At 45.5% G+C, this 25,011-nt stretch overlaps 1 protein-coding gene across 1 annotated transcript in view; it reads left to right on the top strand.

Annotated features, from left to right (window-relative positions):
• Positions 1-25,011, top strand: part of herc2 (HECT and RLD domain containing E3 ubiquitin protein ligase 2) — a 72,900-nt gene that overhangs the window by 3,529 nt on the left and 44,360 nt on the right. Inside the window, 28 exon segments of the mRNA XM_079739638.1 lie at positions 1,103-1,325; positions 1,882-1,985; positions 6,765-6,906; positions 7,090-7,194; positions 8,023-8,194; positions 8,685-8,858; positions 9,764-9,952; positions 10,474-10,625; positions 11,086-11,243; positions 11,860-11,973; positions 12,364-12,615; positions 13,106-13,299; positions 14,380-14,580; positions 15,096-15,324; positions 15,895-16,019; positions 16,351-16,529; positions 17,920-18,104; positions 18,600-18,755; positions 19,453-19,638; positions 20,397-20,573; positions 20,687-20,790; positions 21,144-21,294; positions 21,719-21,933; positions 22,366-22,498; positions 22,842-22,969; positions 23,436-23,631; positions 24,026-24,156; positions 24,421-24,597. Coding sequence (XP_079595764.1) covers positions 1,103-1,325; positions 1,882-1,985; positions 6,765-6,906; positions 7,090-7,194; positions 8,023-8,194; positions 8,685-8,858; positions 9,764-9,952; positions 10,474-10,625; positions 11,086-11,243; positions 11,860-11,973; positions 12,364-12,615; positions 13,106-13,299; positions 14,380-14,580; positions 15,096-15,324; positions 15,895-16,019; positions 16,351-16,529; positions 17,920-18,104; positions 18,600-18,755; positions 19,453-19,638; positions 20,397-20,573; positions 20,687-20,790; positions 21,144-21,294; positions 21,719-21,933; positions 22,366-22,498; positions 22,842-22,969; positions 23,436-23,631; positions 24,026-24,156; positions 24,421-24,597 — 4,652 coding nt within the window.

The following is a 25,011-nucleotide window of genomic DNA, read 5'->3' as shown; positions in this document are numbered from 1 at the left end:
TCACTTCTGGAGATTAAACAACATGACTTCTGAGACCGGGCCGCGAAACCCCTTATGCAGATTCTTATTTACACTCTTAAACACTCAAGCTCAAGTTGTTGTTACATGTTTTTCTGCACTTGTGAGATTATTAGATGATAATATAAGGATTATAACCAATATCTTGCTTTATATGCCAAATTAATGAGATGAGCGCGGAAAAACAAAGAGCCTTCTGAAGAGGCATTTTAGAAAGGTAATCTGATGTCCTGGGCCACCAGTAATGTGCTAATATTCAGGCCTTGTACACAAGGCAGTATCACCCTGAGAGATTCTGGGTTTGTTCAGATCGACAAAGCATATATTCTCTTTGTTCAGGGACAGATGACGTTCCTGGTGGGAAGAGTCTGCTCAGTTCAGGGTCTTCAGGGCTTTAATAACAAGATGTGGGAATGGCACATGACAGTGTCTGATACAGAGGAAGAGAATGTTCAGACGAGGACATTGATAAGTTAGATGATGATACATGGCACAAATCCAAGAATAAAGAATGACAGAAGTTGGTTGATGATGAAGCCATACCCGGGCATTGTTTGATAATAACCCTGGGGCTGATTGGAGGTATCACTGAAGTGAGAATATAAAAACTGTTTGCCGAAACCGGGAAAGCAGGTGTTCTGCAGACCACCTCTGCCTTTGTTTTACTTTGTTGAAGTTCTAAATGAAAGTCTTGTACTTTATTCTGTGGTTTGCTGATCTTTCCTTGAACGTGTTTGTACTTTCCACAACACACTCTACTGACGTTTCATATGATTATTATCAGGCAATTGTGGTACCATTTGCATTTTAAATGTTAATGTTATTTTTTTTTTCCATGCTACCTCACTGTCACTTTAAGCATGTACTGGAGAATGTATGTGAATGTATGTGTGTGTGGGAGGGTAGTGGGGGGTTGTCACTGAATAGCTGGAAATTGTATTGTTTTATATTTTTATAAATCTATTATATATTTTTATAAAGCACCAAGAGGACTGCCATCCAATTTCGTTTTACCCTGTGCATTGACAATAAAGAATTGTATATTCTATATTCAATGCTCATAATTGTTTGTGTGTGCATGTAGATGAGAAGGAGCTGAAGGACTGTCTGATGGTGCTGGTGGACGACCAGCAGAAGCTGTCGGTGCAGATGGCCAAGAGCACGCTGTCGGCCCAGCGTCTGCGGCAGCGGCTGGTCATCCTGGAGCGCTACCTTATCTCCCTCAGCCACAGCATGATGGAGGAGAAGTACAAGGCCCGCTGGAAGCCCCCGCCCACGCCCCCTCCGCCCACCACAGACAACAAGACGTAAGCTTCATCTAATATCATGGGTCATTGACCTCCATTCGAGAACTGCCAACAAATGTTCTCTGTATATTTTTCACTATATACTCGTTCTGTTCACTGATATGTTTATAACGTGATAATAATAATGATTGTGAATATATTATGAGTGTGTAATTTGTATTGTGATGAATGTCTGACCATTGCAATGGTACTTTTTGTGTCTTGTAAACCCATGAGGGTTGGTGTTTGTTTGCCTGACGCAATATATAAAATTACTATTTTACCACCAGGTATGATGTTGTTAAGTCATTGCAAGCCATTTAATAATGGACCTGTTTGTGACATCACAAGTGGGAGTGATGTCACATCTGCTCATAAAGTACAGGCCCTTTTAAAAATATAAATAATTTACTTTGAACCACTTGGTATTTGAAAGGTAGAGATGCTTTGTATGATTTCCTTTAGTTCATTCGAATATAATGAGCTGACCGTAAGGAGGGTCAGTATTAACGGAACATAGCTTAGTACAACAAAGCCAGTAACATAAAGAGTAAGGTGTGTGTCTCTGCGTCTGCAGCCCTCGTCCCCCGGCCAGTAAAGGTGTGGAGGGCCTGGCCAGAGTGGGTTCCAGAGCGGCCCTCTCCTTCGCCTTCGCTTTCCTCCGCAGAGCCTGGAGATCAGGTGAGCACACATGGGATTAGCTGGAGGTCAACGGAGCGGAGAGGTGATTGGCCGGAGCTCCGGTTGACAAGATTGTGATTTTATCGATGGTTCAGGGAACAAAGAGCGGATAGGCTGGGAGGTCAGGTAAACAGAGAGGCTAACATGCTTTGATTGACAGCTTTACGCTCTGTGACACGTTGCACCATATCGTCCTGCTGTTGTCGTCCACAGTAAACGGCTTGAGTTGGGTAATACTGTCTGTCCTCACCATCTGCGGCTGGGACACTTCAGGGGGGATGGAGGGAGCATGTGAGCCGGCCTGTCTCTCCATCAAACCCTCTGTCTAGAGATTGTGTAGCGATGAGTCACTGTAACAGGGAACCAGCACTTCTATGCATTCCATGAGATAATCCCTCTGATCTGCACCCCATCTAAAGAAAGCCCCAATGGCTAAAGATAACCAAGTCATCTCTTTTATTAGGGCATTACCAGTTGGAGCAGGACAGGTCACCATAATTAAATAACCAATCCTTTTAATGGCTTAGAGGTCTGAGGCCCACAATGAACTATTATGTAATTTCTATTTTAATGTTTGTAAAGTACTTAAGATAAGATATACTAATATAAATTTTTCATAAGATATTCACAAATTTTCTCCTGAAATGATAACACATCTTCCTTAGGTGATAATTAATTCCTATGGCTCACAATTAATATTAATAAAGTTCATCTAATATCACTAAGTGTAACTGAATGTATTCCGCCAAATTCTAATATTTACACAAACTATCATTATTAGGTGAGTGCTGCATGCAGCGCTCAACTAATGTTCTTCATAAGGTTTATTCTTTCTTTCCTTCTTTCTTTCTTTCTTTCTTTCTTTCTTATTCTCTACAAACTTTGGGACCTATCTCCTTCCTCATTTTTTCACCTAGAGACTCCATTCAAAATATTCAGAATAGCTTGGAATCGCGCGCTTCTTTTCCGATTTTTTTAAATATTTAATACTTTAAGATATTCTACTTTTAAAATATTATCTTTTTTTTTAACATGGGAATCAATGGGAGGACAGCAGAGCTTTTCTCTGGTACTTCAACTGTCACATAACTAAATCAATTTTCAATCGTTTATCTTCGTTGATTTAACAAATCTACACACTTGAATCTTCAATAATATCTAAACGGAATTTCGATATCATTTATACTTTCTTCAGAATCACAGTTTTAGTTTCAAACCGTCATATTCTACAGTTGGTCCCATTTGAAGCCGTCTGCCCATTCTGACACTTAAATTACTTAAGACATCGTAACTCGGTCAAATTTTAACCGTTTACCATATCGTTCAAACCATTTAACAAATCGGGTCGTCGATTTTTCGTCGAAACGGAATTTCAATGTAACTTAAACTTTATTCAGAATCAGTTTTAGTTTCATACCGGCTTCGTTTTCAGTTGGTCTCATTGATTTACGTTGACGCTGGAGCGTGATGACGTTCAGCAGTGTTGCCAGTTTGGGCGGTTTTTCCCGCCAGATTGGGCTACTTTTGGAGGGCGTTTAGGCAGTGTTGCCAGATTGGGCGGCTTTTCCCACTCTATTGAGCTACTTTTAATCACGCACCGGCTCGCTATTCTCTTAAAGACAGACACACACACACACACACACACACACACACACAGTGCAGGGCAATACATTTGACGTTTCAGATTCTTCAGTTTTTAGCAATGGTTTGCGCTTTTCATTCAGCGGTCACTTAATTTGTTTCAAACCATTTACTTTTTCTTAAATGGTGTGCATGTTTACATTGTTTACTCCATTTAGACTTTTGAACTTTTGTTCAAATCCCTTCACTTGATTTAAGCCATTTAACGTCTTAATCTATGTGGCTTTATTAAAAAATATTTTCAACCTCACTTTGTACTACTTCCCATTGAGAACCCGAATCATGCTAGTTTAGTTAGCTTAGCATGCAGGGATGCTCCGTTTTAATGGGTTGTTAATAGCTGACTGAGGCCATCGGCAGTGAATGGGTGTAGGAGGGCCTGGCCGCCCGCTCCCGGCTGTAAGCGTCTGGTAACCGGAGCTCCTTGGTCGGGTGCTGTTGAGCCCCAGACCAACACCAGTTCTGGTCTGGGAGCCTTCCTGGAACACAGAGCGGGCGGCTCCCCACGTGCGGCCAGGCGGGGACATGGCATTCGGGGTGGGGGTGGGGGGGGGGGGTATGGGAATAGATACAGTGACGATACGGAGCATGAGGATGCTGCAGGGGATTTGAGAGTAATATAGGAAAAAATAAAAAGATTTGTGGATTCATTTAAAAAGTATTGCAAGGTTATCCACTTCATGTGAATCATCTTGAGGGGGTCAAAGTGTATTTAGATTAGGGTCGGGAATCTCTTGGCACCTCATGAATCGATTTGATTCCGATTTGGAGGTCAACGATTCGATTCTAAACCGATTATCGATGCATCTCGATGCAACAATTTTTTCAAAAATATATATATTAGTGCTGTCAGTTTAACGCGTTATTAACGGAGTTAACGCAAACCAATTTTAACAGCCTTAATATTATTATTGCGCGATTAACGCTCTTTTGGCTTGGCAAACATTGTAGTTTTTTCACCTGCTGTCTAGCAACAACTAGTCACGTTAGAAAAACTACAACACCATACCGGATCTAGCTACACCGGAAACAAAACAACAAGCACGCCGCACAAACTTGTTGGGGCAAGCAAGGATACGGAGCGGGTGAAAAACTCCTTAAAAGTGTGTGTGTGTTTGTGTGTTACTCTGTTCGAGCCTGCACGAGAGTTCAATGTTGTCATTAGCTGTTACGTCTTTCTGACCAATCGCAGTTCAAGGCCCACCTGGGCTGTACCACTTCTGGAGGGGCCGCTCAGTTATTCCCCTCTAGACAAAATCGACTTGGTTGCGACGTTGACAGTTTGTTGGTGTTGCGTCTGTTGAGTGAGTGAGAAGTTGCGGGCGCACAGCTCAGGCTGCCGGACGGCGCTGCAAGGAACTTTTATAAATGCAATCAGCAATCAGTAATCAGCCCGACAGCCCCGAAACGTTAACGACCCACTGGGAATTCCACTCCGCCACTGTGTGTGTGTGTTTGTGTGTGTGTGTGTGTGTGTGTGTGTGTGTGTGTGTGTGTGTGTGTGTGTGTGTGTGTGTGTGTGTGTGTGTGTGTGTGTGTGTGTGTGTGTGTGTGTAGGCGTTATTCGATAGCCTGGTAATGTGTATAGGCCTACGTACGGTAGGAATATTCATACTGGTTTAAATAATAAATGTTATAGTATTTCCCATCTTTGCTGAGCAAGAGTTTTGTTCGAAAGTTCAGTGATTGAAACAAATAAAAGCCCGGGCTATCTAAGTTTTACGGTAGGCCTACCACTGTCATGCAACTACTCGATGTCAAGTGGACCAGGTTGAATTCACTGCCGGTTTGTATATCCAGGTCTTATATCCATCTTACCATATATATTTTATAACTGTCCTTCTCAACACTCTCTGATCTCACTAAAAGGATAGCAGCACGAAATCAAGGGATATTGTGAATAGAAAAAATGTGATTTATAGAGAGTTAACTATGACATTAATGCGATTAATCGCGATTCAATATTTTAATCTCTTGACAGCACTAATATATATACATCTGAGTTTGCCCCTCAGAGTTGCTAATCACTTCCTACTTATGTGATGATCATTAAAGAAATCAACAGATTAATTACCTTATCTAATATTTTATTAGAGAAAAAGTTTTTGTCACAAATATGACTTTCTATGAACAATGCAGTTATCAATGCAGCTTGCATAACAACACACTATGAAAGTAGGTAAAAAATAACCAGATTTAGTTTTCTTTCTAATCTTTCTTTTCTATGTCATTAAAGAAAAAGCTGCTCTTAGTCAATTATAAGAATAAGAACTTGTTCGTCATTCTTGTGTCTGGCTGTGATTTTGCGTGCATGCTATGCGTAGGCTGAATCGCAATCGCGTCCAGACAAATCCGATTGGCAAATACACAATGAAGATAAATTAAATAATTTTAATCATCCCTCTCTGTCGAACAGAATGTTGCAGGAGGTGAACAAATTTAATAATAAAAAATTATATATATATATATATATATATATATATATATATATATATATATATATATATATATATATATATATATATATATATATATATATATATATATAAATAAAATAAATCAATTATTAACTTATCTGAATCGAGACGGAATCGTTCTACACAGAATCGCGATGCATCAAAGAATCGATTATTTTTCCCACCCCTAATTTAGATTGTATTGTTTAAATATATTGAAGTATTTTGACAGTTTTCAGTTATTCGGTTCCTAGGGGCTTTGCTTATCTCCGAGCTCAAACTTATGATATGTTCTATAATCAGGGCTAGAGCTCTAAGGCCAACAAAGGAGGTCGCCGGTTGAATATCCATGCTTCTCTTTGCACAAAGGGCTGCAGTGCCCTTGAACAAGTCATTCAACCTTTAACTGCCCCCCCCAAAAAAAATCAAATGGTTAACAGCTGAACAGCTGCCTGCGTGTGTGAGAGCCAGTGTATGAATACGGCAAGTGTCTGTGAATGTGTTTTGGTGTTTGAATGTGAGGCATTTACTGTTAACCACTATGACATTGAGTCGCTATGAAGGGCCATGCCGGTCGAAACGTGCTATGTAAACACAGACTGTTTCTGATCTAAAGCACCAAAGTACCCCTCTATGAAACCCCAGTCCAGTCTTTCTTTAACCCCTGATTGTGGTGGTCTAGGGGACGATGCCGACCTGTGCAGCGAGCTGCTCCAGGAGTCTCTGGACGCGCTGCGGGCCCTGCCCGAGGCCACCCTGTTTGACGAGGGCACCGTCTCCTCCGTGTGGCTGGAGGTGGTCGAACGGGCCGCCAAGTTCCTCAGGTGAGGTGCCGAGAGAGGCTCCATACTGCAGCACACCACCCCGTACCTCACCCACAGCATGCTACAATACAGCGCCGCGCACTTCAGTGTCACTTCCCAATACTTTTCTTTCATTCAGTCATTGGGGTGATATGTGTGTAACCTGTGTGTCCTGTGTTCCGATGCCGTCTTGCGGTGAGCCAGTGATGTCCATGGAAGTGCCAGTGCCAAAGGCAACATTCCCCTGCAGGACCAGCACCTTGCTCTGGCTATACTGCTGGAGCTGGCTGTGCAGAGGGGGACCCTGAGGTAGGGCTCCGTCCTTCCCTGCTGCGTAAAGGGCCCCTGTGTGGGGCCCTTTACGTGTGCCCCCTGTTGAGATGATGATCCATTTCAAAGTAAAAGCTATTTAAAAAAATCAATCGCTTTGTGATGTCACAAGAAGCAGCGGACACTGCCTTTTTCGGATGTGAGCCATTATAAGCCGTTTCAAAATCGTCCACTTTTGTGACGTCACAACTGGAGTGGTGTGTCCGTTTCCGCTTGTGACGTGGCCTCTTGCTGCCCGATGCTGCATAGATACACCCACATTGTGATGTCACACTTATAAATGGCGAGTGACATCTCATGGCTCTTATCCGAACCAATCAGGCGAGAGAACACACTGTTGTAGTCACTCATGTGGCCAGCGGTCCTGCTGTCACTGTGGTCCAACAGACAGTACTCTCTATAAAGAGAACATAAAACTTTCAGTGTGGTTCCCGAAGTAAAAATCCCATTAATTTTCTACATAGAGGTTTTTATTAAAAGCCATTATGTCGTAAGCATCCAAGGTGTACTTACAACGAGCCGTTATATTGTGAAACGATGGTATATGCTCCTGTAGAAACCACGAGTTAAAGAAGGGATTTTTTTCCCCCATAAAACAAAATGTTTTATGGATATTACTACGGCTTCGAACGGCTTGGTTCCAGCCTTAAAACTCTTTATACCGTATAACGATTTTACGAAAAAGTCAATGGAGAAACTGAATGGGAAATGTGCTTCCGGAACCAGAGCGGTTCAAACACGGGGTGGTCACTGTTGTGCTCGAATAGGGCGGCTCCTTAACTTCCTCTGGGTCCTACCGTCCTCCAGCCAGCTGCTGTCCGCGGTGCTGCTGCTGCTGCGTCTGTGGGGCAACGGGACGCGGGAGATGGACAACGAGCGCTCCACGCAGGGCACCAGCGCCCCACTGCTGCCCCTCCTCCAGCGCTTCCAGAGCATTCACAACAACAAGGAGGAGCCCATACCCGACGATCAGCCAGAGGTACACAGCAAACACAGGGTAGTGTCGCGGTGAGGGTGTATGGTTCTGTTTGGATTTGGACGAAAACACGTGCTATCAATGAATCACCCGTCAATACAAACAAACTACAGTGGAGGCGACATAAACCTTGTTAACAAAAAAAGTTGGTTAACATTGGTCAGGAAGTGTAACTGATTGATTGATTGATTGCACTTTATTAATCCCCAAGGGGGAAATTATTTTGCCACCAAGCCACTACATACAACAACATACATCAACAGGACGGTTCATACTTCAAGACAGGGCGCAGTACAACATACACTACAGCGACAAATAAATAGGTATGCACCACATAGACACTGAAAGGACAACATTCACAGCAATACCACCAAGATAAATCACCACATCATATAGTCCACAGCTCTTACTAAAGAGTCTGATCGCTGTGGGAACCTCTTCTAAACCCCACGGAGGAGGTCTAACCTAGATCCTTCTGGGTCCTTACCTCAAGATCCTGACGGCGCCGCTGAGCCCCAACGAGTGCTTCCTGCGCTACCTGACGCTGCCCCAGGACAACGAGCTGGCCATCGACCTACGGCAGACCGCCGTGGTCATCATGGCCCACCTGGACCGCCTGGCCGCGCCCTGCAGCCCCCCCCACTGCAGCTCACCCACCTCGCACAAGGTATGCACCGAGCCTACAGCGCTGGGTGTCATACCCACAATGCATTGCTTCACATCCTGATTTCTCTCTCTAGCACTGTTGATTGATACAGTCTGCAATATTCACTGTTTCTGCGAAAAAAACAAAGGTTGGACCATTGATGTATTTTCTTTTTTCAGTGGTTCTTTTTATTTCAAACCAAACATTGTAATATCGCACACTCGGTTTTTTCACCATGTATGCATTCAACACGCGAATGAGGCAGTACTCTCTAGTGTTTGAAAATAGCTGAGCATGACGGTGTTCCTTTAACTAGTCCCAAATAGAAAACGTGTTTATTGGAATGTGTGAATTGAAGGTCGATGAACATGTTTTTTTGTTTTTTTTTAGTTTGTGCTAAATAAGCAATCAGGCTAGTTTGGGCTTGTTTTTAGTAATGCTGTCAGAGATAAATCCTGGGCAGCTCTAGGGCTGCGGTGTTCCTTCCTGTCTGCTATCTGTTCTGCTCCCCGCCCATGTGACTGGAGAAAGCTGTTTTCAGAGTGAACATGTCAACAAGCCTAATGGCTCCAAAGCACACTGTTTACCACATGAACAATCCATGAAGTGATCTTTACTTGTAAAGATGGCTGTGCTGTCTTAACTCATTTAAATGCGTTTATGGGTCGTGTTGTCTCTCCTCACAAGGCATACTATCTGTGACAAACTTTATATTCATGATTCACAAAAATAAATATTACATTATGTACAATACATGCTACACAATATAATACACAATTATTCCCAATAAGGAAGAATACAGTAAATACCCACGATACACAAGAATCATCATCATCATCATCATCATATTAATAAATCACAAGCATCATCCTCACGCCAACAACCACAGCCCCATCTAACCCTCCGTATCGTCCATGGGGCCCCAGGGAACCCTGCAGGAGGTGATCGCCTGGGGCCTGCTGGGCTGGAAGCTGTACGCCAACGTGAACGGACCCATCCAGTGCAAGGCCCTGTCCAGCGTGGGCGTGGCCCAGGTCGTGTGCTCGGAGAAGGGCTTCCTCATCCTTTCCAGCAGCGGAGCCGTCTACACCCAGAACTACAAGAGCACAACTCTGGTCCGTTCAGCCCCCCCCCGGGGATAAGTGCTCCTGGTGTTGATGGCTCATGAGGGCTGCCTCGTGTAGACGCCACTGGACACATGAGTGCCGGGTCGTCAACACAAAGGCTCTCTTTCAGGGCTCGGTGGCGAGGGATGTTGATGTGTGTCGAACTGAGAATAAAACGCTGATATTAAAGGGGAAACGGGAGAGATGGACATGGCATACCGCAAAAGAAATCCCAGTAACTATGACGCGTATCAAAACGCATGGTGATTGACGCATAAGACATATTAACATACTTTGTTGGCAATTGTTTTAACATTTCATCCGGCTATATGGCAAAATCAAATCCAAAGAAAAGAAGAAGAATGCTTTCATCCTCATTGTAAAGTTATATTTTGAATTCTGGATGGCAGCAGGAAATGTACTATTTTTAGATTATTTGGTATCTTTTGTTTTGGAAAATCTTCCCATGTCAGCAGTCTGTTTAATTAATCCTTTCATTAAATAATAACCAAATTAAAATGGGTTCCTAGGCCCCTATGCTGGTGCACACGCTGAGCTCCAGGAAGATGATGAAGCTGGCTGCCCATCCAGACGGCCAGCACTACCTGGCCCTGTCGTCCAACGGAGAGGTCTTCTCCTGGGGCTGTGGGGACGGAGGACGCCTGGGACATGGAGACACCACGTAAGGCACCAGCATGGAAGGGAAACGCCATGTCTTTATGTTAAAGGAAACGAACATCGTAACTCAATTTTGATAATGAGTTACGACACTGTTAGAGTTATTCTCTGCCTTTTGTCGTTAATGCTTTTGTAGAACATCAGCTCTTACAGGCAGGTTAGTCTAATGGCTAGTCTTTCTTGTATTACGCTCAGGCAAAAGGTTCTGGATTCCAACCCCAATGTCACCAGTCTTCCTGTAGGCATCCTCGAGCAAGATGACCCCCTACCTGTACCTTAATAACGGGTATCATCTGAGCCGTTACAAGCTATTTCAACACAGAGCCTTTTGTGACATCACAAATCCACTCCACAACCCCTAGCCCTGAAATACGGACGGCAACATGTTCACATTAAACCCTGGGTTGCCAAGCAACAGAACGCCACCGCAGTCACTGTGATAACGGTCGTCCGCGGTTTTCCAGGTACCTGGAGGAGCCGGCCATGATCGCGACGTTCAACGGGAAGCAGGCGGGGAAGCAGGTGGTGCAGATCGCCTGCGGAAGCACCTACAGCGCCGCCATCACAGCCGACGGCGAGCTCTTCACCTGGGGCCGCGGGAACTACGGCCGCCTGGGCCACGGTGAGCCCCCCGTCGTACGCCTTCACTCCCTTCACTCTCACACGCCTTCACATAGTCAACACGTCCTGATATCATCTGTGGCCATATGGTCACTCCACGTGACCATATGGCCACAGATGATATCAGAACGTGTTGATTGGTTTCAATGGTTTATTTGGTAACCATACAAGTGTGATGAGCAGTAAACTGATATTGTGGAGAGAATGAGGAAGTTAAGAACTAACTAATAACCAATGAACAACAAGGTGGATGATAAGACAGAGAAAGCATAATATAATTACAAAATAGGAAAAATACAAAAAGTAAAATAAGCATGAATGTGTATTTTCACAAACTACATAGCCGTTTGCAGAGCGGCACATTTTGCCCATCCACACAGCAACGCCAGCATATTCAGATTCAACCACTGGTATTGTTGTTTGTCACAGTGTTTCAGTGGTGGAAAACACCGCCCTAATGTGTATGGAAGGTCAAAATGTATGTAAACCTTTTCATGTATGTGTAGTGTGTCCTCAGACATCTACAGTGCTCTATGTGATCGCTGAATTCTATAGATCTAGATTTGATAGGATGTTCTGGGTCCTAACTGTGGGCTTCTTGCTGTCTGGTTGTCCAGGCTCCAGTGAGGACCAGACCACCCCCATGCTGGTGACGGCTCTGAAGGGCCTGAAGGTTCTGGACGTGGCGTGTGGAAGTGGTGATGCCCAAACGCTGGCGGTGACGGAGAACGGTGAGAAAAACCACACCAAGTACCAATGGGAGAAGCAAACACTCTGATATGAATGAACAGATGATAATTTCAAGCTAGGGTAGGCAATTTGGAGAAACAAGCCAGAAAGAGCTAAAAAGTATCCAACTGAAGAAATTAGATCAACGTTAGTTCATCGAGACATCGATTGTTTATCTACTTCATGTATCATCCTATTGCCCTGAGACAAACGTTGGTTCATTAATACATCCTTAGTTAATCTACTTCCTGAATCATCCTATTGCCCTGAGACCAACATTGGTTCATTAAGACGTCGATAGTTAATCTACTTCCTGTATCATCTTATTGCCCTGATACAACCGTTGGTTCATTAAAACAGTGTTGGTTAATCTCCTTCCTGTGTGGTCCCAGGCCAGGTGTGGTCATGGGGGGACGGGGACTACGGTAAGCTGGGTCGCGGAGGCAGCGATGGCTGCAAGACCCCTAAGCTGGTAGAGAAGCTGCAGGACCTGGATATCGAGAAGGTGTGCTGCGGCAGCCAGTTCTCCGTGGCGCTCACCAAGGAAGGCCAGGTGTACACCTGGGGGAAGGGAGACAACCAGCGCCTGGGCCACGGCACAGACGAACACGTCCGCTATCCCAAGCTACTGGACAGTTTACATGGTACGCTTTACTACATTTTGCCATTTTGGAAGACACTTTCATCCTAAATGACTTACGAGTGAGCCAGTGTGTAAACTTAGTTAAAAATGCAAGGTTGATAAACGTTAAACGTTGTATAAACGTTGTATTCATTATAATATTTTATTAGTTTTACTGTTACAACATGCTTTCACAAACACAGCATTAAATTGCGCTGTGGATTCTGAGTCTACAACAGACTAAAGCCACTTTGTGGTTTGCTGCCATCTGTTGTTCAAATCGGACCCATGACAGAATTATTTTCTTTTGAGTATACACTTTACTGACGTAACCCAAAAAGAGTTTATCTTTATGTTTATTTTAAAATGCACGTTTCCCTACCATCTAAAATGAATTTGGATCCTGTGCCTCAAAGCGCACACCTACTACTGTCATCAAGGCTTAACAAATCGATGTAATGCAGGCCCATGAGCCTTTTTCAGTTGACTGACCCATGTCCTCTCGTCTTCAGGGAAGAAGGTGGTGGACGTGGCGGTGGGCTCCACACACTGCCTGGCCCTGACGGACGACGGGGAGGTCCACAGCTGGGGGAGCAACGACAAGATGCAGCACTTTGACACGCTGTTCTCCAACAAGAAGCAGCCAAAGGCTCTGCCCGGCCTCAACTCCAAGCACATCGTCGGCATCTCCTGTGGACCCGGACAGGTATGAAGTCAGCTTCTTCAGACCTGTTGACACAAAGCCTCTACAGACCTATAGACACACAGCCTCTACATACCTATAGACACACAGCCTCTACAGAGCTATAGACACACATCCTCTACAGACAGCCTCTACAGACCTATAGACACACAGCCTCTACAGACAGACTCTACAGACATATAGACACACAGCCTCTACAGACCTATAGACACACAGCCTCTACAGACAGACTCTACAGACCCATAGACACACAGCCTCTACAGACAGAGTCTACAGACCTATAGACACACAGCCTCTACAGACCTATAGACACACAGCCTCTACAGACCTATAGACACACAGCCTCTACAGACCTATAGACACACAGCCTCTACAGACCTATAGACACACAGCCTCTACAGACCTATAGACACACATCCTCTACAGACAGCCTCTACAGACATATTGACACATAGCCTCTACAGACAGTCTACAGACCTATAGACACACAGCCTCTACAGACAGACTCTACAGACATATAGACACACAGCCTCTACAGACAGCCTCTACAGACCTATAGACACACAGCCTCTACAGACAGACTCTACAGACCCATAGACACACAGCCTCTACAGACAGAGTCTATAGACCTATAGACACACAGCCTCTACAGACCTATAGACACACAGCCTCTACAGACAGTCTACAGACCTATAGACACACAGCCTCTACAGACAGCCTCTACAGACCTATAGACACACAGCCTCTACAGACAGAGTTTACTGACCTATAGACACACAGCCTCTACAGACAGCCTCTGCAGACCTATAGACACACAGCCTCTGCAGACCTATAGACACACAGCCTCTACAGACAGAGTCTACAGACCTATAGACACACAGCCTCTGCAGACCTATAGACACACAGCCTCTACAGACAGACTCTACAGACCTATAGACACACAGCCTCTACAGACAGCCTCTGCAGACCTATAGATAGTCAGCCTATACAGAGGGTCTCTACAGGCACACAGCCTGCATTGGCTGATGAGTCCCTAGTGTTGTATTGCAACGACGTTGAATGCATGGTCTCGTTGTCGCGCAGAGCTTCGCGTGGTCGTCGTGCTCCGAGTGGTCGGTGGGCCAGCGTGTGCCCTTCGTGGTGGACGTGTGCCCCATGACCTTTGAGCAGCTGGACCTGCTCCTGCGACAGGTCAGCGAGGGCATGGACGGCAGCTCCGACTGGCCGCCGCCCCAGGAGAAGGAGTGCATGGTGGTGGCTGCCCTCAACCTCCTGCGCCTACAGGTAGGGCCGCGGAGTTAACATTGTGTAACACGATGCAAGATGACCCCCTGACTCCTAGCTGCTCATTAATGACTTTATCTGTATTCACTGTAGTCAGTCTGATGGCTGAAACAAAGCGGCTGGAAATGAATAGTTTACTAGACTAAGAGATAAGGGTTATGGTTAGAAACGCAGAAACGGCTCATAGGAGTGCTATAGCTGACATGGAATAATTGCAAAATAGCAATGAGTTAAATGTTCGGAAAAGTAAATAAATAATACCTTCCGTTGCCGTAGCAACTCTGCACTCTGTCCAGTGTTCTTGTATTTCTGATAACTTGCCTCTGTAGCACTTTCTTGTACTTTTATAATGATTCCCAGCCTCACCTTTAAGTTCATTTTAGATAAATAATGAGTCTACAAAAATATTTGTGAAATGAATCAATAGGCAAAAATGGAAACGATAAGTTCAGTACACAATCACCCTATCCTTAACATGGTGTGTGTGTGTGTGTGTGTGTGGGTGTCTCCTCCAGCTCCACGCAGCCATCAGTAACCAGGTAGACCCCGAGGAGCTGGGCCTGGGGCTGGGCAGCGGGCTGCTGAACAACCTCAAGCAGACGGTGGTGATGCTGGCCAGCAACGCGGGGGTGCTGAACACGGTGCAGGCCGCCGCCCAGGCCGTCCTCCAGAGCGGCTGGTCCGTCCTGCTCCCCACCGCCGAGGAGAGAGCCCGGGCGCTGTCCTCCCTGCTGCCCAATGCTGGTGGGTGGGGAGCGGGGGGGACCTCGGTGGCATTGGGGATGGGGGTGGTGGTGGCGATGGTTGTAGCCAAAGTTTCGCCGTTTCAGATCACAACTCAAAACAAATCTATTTGTCCCAAAACTGCATGTTCCATCTGATGCCAATTGCTGTGTCTCTTACTATTATTATTTTTTTTTCTTATTGTTGCTTCTTTTCAATGACTTTTTTTGTATGGTTGTATGGCGTCCTTGCCGAGAAAGGCGCCAACAAATTAGATTTATTGTTATAAAGTAGAACCAGAAAGTATTCTGAAAAGAAGTAAAAAAAAATTATGAATTGATATTAGATAAGTAGTTCCTCATCATCTCAACTTATCAACAGCCTATCTTATTTCATATTATTTGATCTTGTCTTATTTCATCTCGCCCTATCTTATCTTATATAAACATATCCTATTTAATTAAAAAAATATCTTGGTTCAAATATCACATTATCTCTTCTAAAGCAAAAAGGATATGAACATTTGGGGAGGGCGGCACTGGGTACTGGCTGGTGACTGCTGAACTCAGTGTGTCCCTGACTCCTCCGTAGCGTCTGGTAATGAGATGAGTGTGAGCCCGGGCCGACGCTTCATGATCGACCTGCTGGTCAGCAGCCTGATGGCCGACGGGGGTCTGGAGTCTGCCCTGAACGCCGCCATCACCGCGGAGATACAGGTACACCCCACAGATTCTCGTAACCCAAACGGGGGCTCTGTTCATTCGGCCTGCAAGGGTTGATATTTATTTAAGAAGCGTGCCACATAACTGTCAGCATGCAGTCGTTACACCCTCAGTCAATTACGGAGGGAGGGAACATCAGATAAAGATAAAAACACAAAGAGAGGATGTTCTGATAACCAAAACAAACCCAACTGCAAAATCAACATTATCCTCTTTGAAGATCAGTTTGCTACTTATCTCACATGCTCCGTCCCCTTCTCCATCCTAAACCCCTCCTGCCTCATTCCACCAAAACATCTCCCTCCCTTTTTGTTTCTCCCATCAGGACATCGAGGCCAAGAAGGAGGCCCAGAAGGAGAAGGAGATCGACGAGCAGGAGGCCAACGCCTCCACCATGCAGCGCTGCCGCACCCTGCTGGACAAAGACCTCATCAACACGGGCATCTACGAGTCGGCCGGCAAGCAGAGTCTGCCGCTGGTGCAGCTGGTCCAGCAGCTCCTCAGGTACTGCCTGCATGAATCTACACCACACTAGGGATGGTCAGAATATTTGACTATTCGATTATTTGTTCCCGAGGGTCAAAAACGATTTTTTACATTTGGACCGTTAACATTTTTTCCCATTCAAATATAAAGTTTTTCACAAGCCATAACTTTGTTTCCCTGGTAACGCATGAGGGTTTGACTAATACCTGAAACAATAGAATACTAAAGTGAAAACGTCACGTCCTGGCAACCGGATTTTCAGTTCTAAACAACCGAACGAGAGATGGCATTTTCCATTGCTGCCATGTGTTGTTTCTTTCAAAATGAAAATAAATCAATTTCAAGAGGTAAAAATCACCAGCAATCAAAACATGTCGAGGCTTTCATGTATTCCCCTGGGGTATTAAAAGGAAAAGTTTGATGACGTTACTTTAGTTGTTTTTTTTCTATGAAGACAATCTATTCTCAATATTACTAACATCATTGGTAAAGCAAACTTGCAAATCAATTTGCAAAAAAATCTTTAATTTTCTATAAAACGTTCGTGTGGCATAGGATATCCCCTTGATAATTTGGGTTGTGTAGAACCGAATATCGGTTGCTATGGAAACATGACGTCACACTTTAGTACTCTATTATTACCTTCCCGTAAGGTTCTTATGCAACGGAAACGTTTTTCACTCCTCCAGTAAATAGGACGGACCTTAGCTGCAACTTGGCAACGGGAGGTATTCTAGTCCGCTCAGCCATGAGCCAGAGAGCTAACGTTATGCATTGTACATATTTATAATTCGAAATTCGTCTCAGCCTTTATACAACAGATACTCTAGGGTCTATAGCATATAACCGCGTTGTCTTATTACAGTTTAATTCTTTTTTTTACAATTTACCAGCTCTCGTTTTGAAGACCGAATCACCGCGCCATTCGTTTCAATGGGATTCGCGACTACCATATAACCGCGTTTTCTGATTACAGTTTAATGCATTTTTCACAACAGACAGTTGTTTTTTTGCGTTTAAGATATGAAGTGATTTCTTGCCGATGATCCGTGGCTGCCTTTGTGAATGTCGGCACACATCGAATAATCGATCATTCGTTCATACCACCCACTGGTTATTCGACCATGAAAATTTTGAGTTATTCACATCCTTACACCACACTCGTCACTTCATTGACGCGGTTGGAATTTGTCTCACTACAGTTGTTGCATACAGGATGCATTGCATCCTGTATGCAACAACTGCAGTGAGACAAATTCCAACCGCGTCAATGAAGTTACGCGGCAGTATATCATCCTCCTAACCAGACCTAGGTTAGGCGGCTGCTACCTCCGTGACCGGGGGAAGGTTCCGGACGACTATGAACAGGAAGTGGATTTGAACCCTGGTTGTGCCTCCCCCACCGCAGGAACATGGCGTCCCAGACCATCTCCAGGCTGAAGGACGTGGCCCGCCGTATCTCCAGCTGCCAGGAGGCGGAGCAGGTGAGCAAGGAGCGCTCGGCCTCGCTGGACCTGCTGCTGCGCTTCCAGAGGCTGCTGGTCAGCAAGCTGTACCTGGGGGTGAACGGCACCGAGACCCTCAACGGATACAGTAAGAGCCTCCGACCCCCCGCTCTGTCCTGTCTGTTTGGATGTCCTGTGTACGCTCACTGTATGACGTGGAATATGGAGCATGATTCAGCACTGTAATGATATTACAGTATATCTATGCAATTAGATCAGCATGCCTATATCTTCCACATCATACATCAACCCCCCTCTCTGTCCTTTCTGTTTGGATGTCCTGTGTACACTGATTACAGTTTAATGCAGTTTAATGTATGATGTTGATCCAACACTGCAATAATATTACAGTATATCTCTAGAATAAGACCAGCATGCCTGTATCTTCCGTCTTTCCCACCTCTTTACTCTGTGGTAGTCTTTATTAATAAGGTTGCCCCTGGTGGCTCCATGAGTCCTATTCAGTCGATTATTTGATCATTTAAGCGCAAGCTCTGAGTCGTCCAGGTTTTTGTGTGCATATTTCGTAGTGGTCAGTGTTTTTTGGAGTTCTAACTTGTAGTTGTGAACGTGTGTGCTGCAGACCCAGAGCTGTTGGGCGTGGGCTCTCTGCTGAAGAAGTACATCTCCCTGCTGTGCACTCACATGGGCGACATCCTGCCCGTCGCCACCAGCATCGCCTCCACCGGACACCGACACTTTGCTGAGGTGTCCCGGGTCATCGAAGGAGATCTGACCGGTACTTTACCTTTTCATCCATTCATTCATGCCCCCCGTTCATCCATTAAGGAGTGTATTCAATCATAAATGCTCCATGCCATTTTGTGGACACAGTTATCCAAAGTGTCTTAATATACTATGAGTGCATCGATTCTTAGAGTGGCCTCCAGTGGGAAATGAACCCGTAACTCTGGCAGTGTGAAGCCATGATTTACCAGTTGAAACAGCACTCATTAATTTATTGATTTATGTATCTTTTTACTTGCTTTGTAGGTTATCTATTTAGTTGCTTTTGTGTATTTATTGGCTCTTCATGCGTTTCCACTACCGACTATTTGGGCTGGGAGTCAAACACTCTGGCTCTCTAAGCTCTGTATGCATTTCCACATTATGATCAGCGTTGTATGCATGCATTAGCAAGACACCAGGAAAAACCAGGCTAATGTTTATGGACTGGGGCTCACGGCTAGCCCCAGTCCATTAGCATAGGTTGCATGCTGTGAGCTTTCTAGGCATGCTGCTCCCTGAGCTGGTGGTGTCCGTGGTGCTGGTTAACTAACATTACCTCTGTTGTGGTCTCCAGGGGTCCTGCTCCCTGAGCTGGTGGTGCTGGTTAACTAACATTACCTCTGTTGTGGTCTCCAGGGGTGCTGCTCCCTGAGCTGGTGGTGTCCGTGGTGCTGGTTAACTAACATTACCTCTGCTGTGGTCTCTAGGGGTCCTGCTCCCTGAGCTGGTGGTGTCCGTGGTGCTCCTCCTGACCATGGACGCGGGCCTGCTGCAGGAGACGGGCTCCATCCCCCTGCTGGCGGGGTTGCTGGAGCCCCTGGACCGCTACAACCACCTGGCCCCCGGACACGAGAGGGACGACCACGAGGACCTGGCCTGGCCCGGCATCATGGGTAAAGCAGAGGGGGCCGTGGTCCCCGAGCTGGGGGAGGTTGTTGTCAGGGCAACGTAATAGGTGATGAGGCTATCACAGTGGGGCGGGGGGTCGTCGGGGTAACGTGATAGGTGATGAGGCTATCACAGTGGGGTAGGGGGTTGTCACGGTAACATGATAGGTGATGAGGCTATCACAGTGGGGCGGGGGGTCGTCGGGGTAACGTGATAGGTGATGAGGCTATCACAGTGGGGCAGGGGGTTGTCGGGGTAACGTGATAGGTGATGAGGCTATCACAGTGGGGCAGGGGGTCGTCGGGGTAACGTGATAGGTGATGAGGCTATCACAGTGGGGCAGGGGGTTGTCACGGTAACATGATAGGTGATGAGGCTATCACAGTGGGGCAGGGGGTCGTCGGGGTAACGGGAAGTGCGGTGAGATATAGTGGAGGTTTAACTTTCACATTTATTAATTAAGTCAAAAAAAAAGTCATCCAAGAACATCCAAAATGATGATGTTATTATGTACTTTAAGACGAGCAAAGAAAATGTTAAGATGATTTGATGGTCTATAGATTAAGTGGACACTTGGTGTTGTGTCACTAGCTTGGGCCAAGGGTGTTTGTGTTGTAGTAACTACCTTCGAACCAACTGTCTTGGAAAGCGCCAGTGTGTGTGTGAATGTTACTTGCTTGGCTCCTATGTGTTGTAGAGTGTTGTTTAGTTACTGTGGAGCAGCATGTGTTTGAATGTAACTAGCGTGGCTCTGCTGTGGCAGGCTCGTTCTTTACAGGTCAGAGCTCCAAGAACAACGAGGAGGTGTCCCTCATCCGCAAGGCCGACCTGGAGAACCACAACAAAGATGGCGGCTTCTGGACGGTCATCGACGGCAAAGTGTACGACATCAAGGACTTCCAGGCACAGTCTCAGTCGCTGGCCGGGAACAGCATTCTGGGTAAATTTAGGGGCATTTAAAACGTCTTTTAAACAGGGCCTTTTCAAAAGGTCATTCAACACCGTCATGACCTCACTCTGACGTCATACATGTGTTTTTTTTCCTGGTTGCAGCCCAGTTTGCCACGGAGGATCCTGTGGTTGCATTGGACGCGGCGCTGCAGTTTGAGGACACTAGGGAGTCCATGCAGGCCTTCTGCGTGGGCCAGTACATGGAGGTATGGAGCCGCCCAGTACTGGGCTGGATATAACTAGACGTTTGGATAGGACACTGGACATTTTGTTGATTGTATCCATTTTTTGCTACGTTTTTAAAATAACATTCCTAGGTTCGTCCATAACATAAATGCAGTCAAGATCGAGGTGATATGTTCCTTTCGAAAGCCATTGTGATCGAAGGGCCTCCATGACATCACCAATACTTTTTATACTAAATACATGTCAGACTATATCTACTTGATTTACTGCAGGTGTGTCCAGCCCAGACCACGATCTAAAGCAATAGTAACATTAGCTCTGGTACTGTAGGGCTCTCTTCCTCTGTGGTGTCGTGACGTGCTCCTCTCCACAGCCCAACCAGGAGACGGTGACCACGCCGGACCTCAGCAGCCTGTCGTCCCCCCTCATCGACACGGAGAGGAACCTGGGCCTCCTGCTGGGCCTCCACGCCTCCTTCCTGGCCATGAGCACCCCACTCTCCACCATAGAGATAGAGTGTGCCAGTAAGACCACCTCAATCCCAATGGAAATAAGCATTTCCATTGTGGTCTTTATTGTGGCATCCCTGACTATTTATGTATTTTAATGTATGACAGAGAGTGCTATTTATATTTTATGTAAAAATGGCCAAATAAAACATTCAATCACTCAATCGACCAACCAAACCATTCTCCTAGTGCAGCCAAATTCCAACGAAATGTTGGACTATTGACGTAATTTCTTCAGAATCGGACCACCACAAATCCTGGACCAATGACGTCATTAGTCCAACTTTTCTCCTCAAACGGAGCTGATGTTACAGAACGTCTTTATTTTTCTGATCCAATGCGACTTAATTCTATTTGTGGTTGAGACACCCTGCTAACTATCTAGTTGGTCTCTTATCTCCCTGGTAGCCTCAACACGTTGTCTCTGCCCCTCCCCCAGAGTGGCTCCAGTCGTCCATCTTCTCGGGGGGTCTGCAGACCAGCCAGATCCACTACAACTACAACGAGGAGAAGGACGAGGACCACTGCACCTCCCCCGGGACCCCCTCCCCGGACAAGGCCAAGCTGTACTCCCGCAAGCTGACCCTCAGCGACCACGCCCAGCCCTTCCTCCAGGCCATCGCCGACAACAACACCCCCGACCACACCGTCAAGGTCAGAGGTCGCTGCTTTAGAACATCCCCTCCGCCTTAAGGTCAAAGGTCACTGCTTAAACCGTGACCTCCTCCTCTGGGTCAGAGGGCACTGGTTTAGTACATGACCTCTCCCTGGAGGTCAAAGGTCCCTTTAGGGTCCTGAGTCCAAAACATAATCTGGGGGTTAAAAGTGTCCCCTGAAATGTAAACAAGCCTGATATGATGAACAAATAAATGCTGAATTTATGATTAGTTTAAAGAAAAGAACCGTAGGTTTTCAACTCAATGTAATTTTTGATTTAACTGCGTTAGGATAGGAAGGTAGCAACCAAACCCGTGTAGCACTAGCGGGTTGAGCCACCAAAACACCCCTTAGCTCAGACGGGACTCTAGCGCCACCTTAAGTCCAGAGGGTCTTACTTTGGGGGGTTGTTCTGTCTTTGCCTTGCAGGACTTCTTGTGCCAAATCGAGCGGTGCTGTAAGCAGTACCACCTGATCACGCCCATCACCTTCCCCCTCGAGCACCCCGTGGAGGAGGTGGGCCGGCTGCTGCTCTGCTGCCTGCTCAAGCACCAGGACCTCGGTAACCTAGCAACTCAGCATCCCTGGGAGACATCACACTGGCAACAAGGAACTAGGAGCTAAAATTAAAACCACTAAAGACAGAAAACATTTCCCATCTAAGGTCATCGTAATAGGATAAGATAGTCATTTATTTATCCCAGATGGGAAATATACATATATCATATTCGTATCAATAAAAATACTTCAAAAAGACATTACTACATTAATGATTATTGTCACTATAAACATTATTGACCATTGTACATAAGTGAAGAAAGACAGAAGAAATTGCCATGCGTGTACCTGAACTCACTTGTTTCCGATGGTGTGAGTTCATGGACTGCTTGGTGTTTCCATCGCAGGCCACGTTGCTCTCTCATTGGTCCACCAGTGTGCCTTGGGCGTGGACCAGACCAAGCAGCGGTCCATGCCTAAATGTGTGATCGACGTCTGCCGCATGGTGTATCAGGCCAAGTGTTCCCTCATCAAGGTATGGAAGTTACTCCATCAAGCTAGACATTACGTGTATGTAACGTAGACTATAGGAGTTACATCATCACAGGCTTAAGGGCTTCTATCTCCACTGGGGGGTCACCCATGTTAAGAAAGTAAAGAACCACTCACAATTTTGTAAAACGCTTTGGATATGTCACAATTGCCTCACACTTTTACTTTTACAACACACTTTTTGGAACCAATGCCGTCGGTCAGTAGGTTGTTTATGGACAAAAAAAATTGAATTGCTGTACCAGTTCTTAACACAACCTTGCTGTTGTTTACATTCATGTTGAGACGCGACTCAAGTGGATAATCTTGAAGAAGGATACTGGTAACGGATGTTCCAGTGAAACCAGGAGGGACTAGGACAGTGATTTAATCCCCAAGACTAATAGGGTCCTAACTAAAAGCCAATATTGTGTGTCTGTGTGTGCGTGCGTTGTGATTCCCTCCCCCAGACCCACCAGGAGCAGGGACGCTCCTACAAGGAGGTGTGCGCGCCGGTGATCGAGCGTCTCCGCTTCCTGTTCAACGAGCTGCGCCCGGCGGCGAGCAACGACCTGTCCATCGTGTCCAAGCTGAAGCTGCTCAGCTCCCAGCCGCGCTGGAAGAAGATCACCCAGAAGCTCATCCGGGACCGCCGGAAAAAGAAAGGTGGGTGGTTTGTTGTTATGGTAGCAAAGTGTGCTAACCCACTGAAAATCATATGGCAACGGTAACGATTCGCCAATATGAAAAAAACAGAAAGATATTCTTAAGAACTACAGGTCATTTCTGAAATTCTGTATTTATTTTGTCATTGTCCCACAATACTTTAATTTAGGATTTTTTTACTAATCTGGTCAATACCGCTTGCCGCAATATGTGCATCTCTAATTAACATGTTATAATTATATATTTAGAAAAGTTTAATTAGATTCAAATCAAATGCTTAAACCATAATTATTCATCCAATGCATACTTTTTTAACATTCACATTACAATGAGTCTCTCTCTATCTATTGCTAATAGATTAAAGTGTATTGTGTTTTTTCCCTCTGATTGGCAGTGCCTAAGAAGTCTGAGTCACCAGACGTAGAGCAGCCAAAGATAGAGAATGAAGGGACCAATGAGGAGGAACTGAACGTCACTGTTACTCCCGCCCCCGCTGACAGGAAGACGTCTACTAGCAAACCAAAGGTATTCAGCCTTTATTATATAGAGTCTAAAATATTTGAATAATTATTTTTTATGGAATTAAAAAAATCGTAGACTTTTCTTTCTATCCTTGGCTATCTTTTTTCTTTTCCTTCTCTTCTTTCTTTTATCCCACTTTATTTCTTTCTTTTCTTTCCTTTTCTCTTATTAGTTTTTTTTGTCTTTCCCTTTCCTTTTTTTGAATTAATTACACAAACACCTATTATATTTCTAATTGGATGATGTGATTCCCCGTGGCGGCCGAAGGACAAGTGGCAGCCCATGCTGAGCTCCGTGTCTGGGGCCCAGAAGTACCGCTGGCTGAAGCACGGCCCCCCCCACGGCCTCTACTCCCAGTCCAGCCTCATGGCCACGCTGGTGGAGTTTGCCCTCAAAGAGGAGCCCCTGGACGTGGAGAAGATGAGGAAGTGTCTGCTGAAACAGGTCAGACTGACCTCCCTCCGGCCCTCTTCTGTAGCCCTTCCCAAGGTTTTTCCGTGTCCTTTGGAGGGCTTAGAGTTTGGGGTGTGGTTAAATGTGGAGCCCCTTGAGACTGTAACGTGATGTGTGATGAAGGGCTATATAAATGAACTTGATTTGACTCGAAGACCATTAGGGATGTTTCAACCACTCGCAAAGTCGATCATCAACGACCAGGGAATGCTTTATGTGTAGTTTAACTGTTATAGATAAATCAGAGTGTCTTGGTATACAATCTTCCTGGGTTGGCAACATGACAAAGCAATTGATAGGAATAGGAATGCAGGTAGGGGACTACTGATACATTTACATTTAAGTGTGAACTCACACAGCTGATGTATACTGTCCTTGCCAAATACATCTTCAATCAAAATGATA

This window comes from Pollachius pollachius, assembly GCF_949987615.1.
Source record: "Pollachius pollachius genome assembly, chromosome: 7".
In the NCBI taxonomy this organism is placed as follows: domain Eukaryota; kingdom Metazoa; phylum Chordata; class Actinopteri; order Gadiformes; family Gadidae; genus Pollachius; species Pollachius pollachius.
This window is presented reverse-complemented; position numbering and strand designations above follow the sequence as displayed.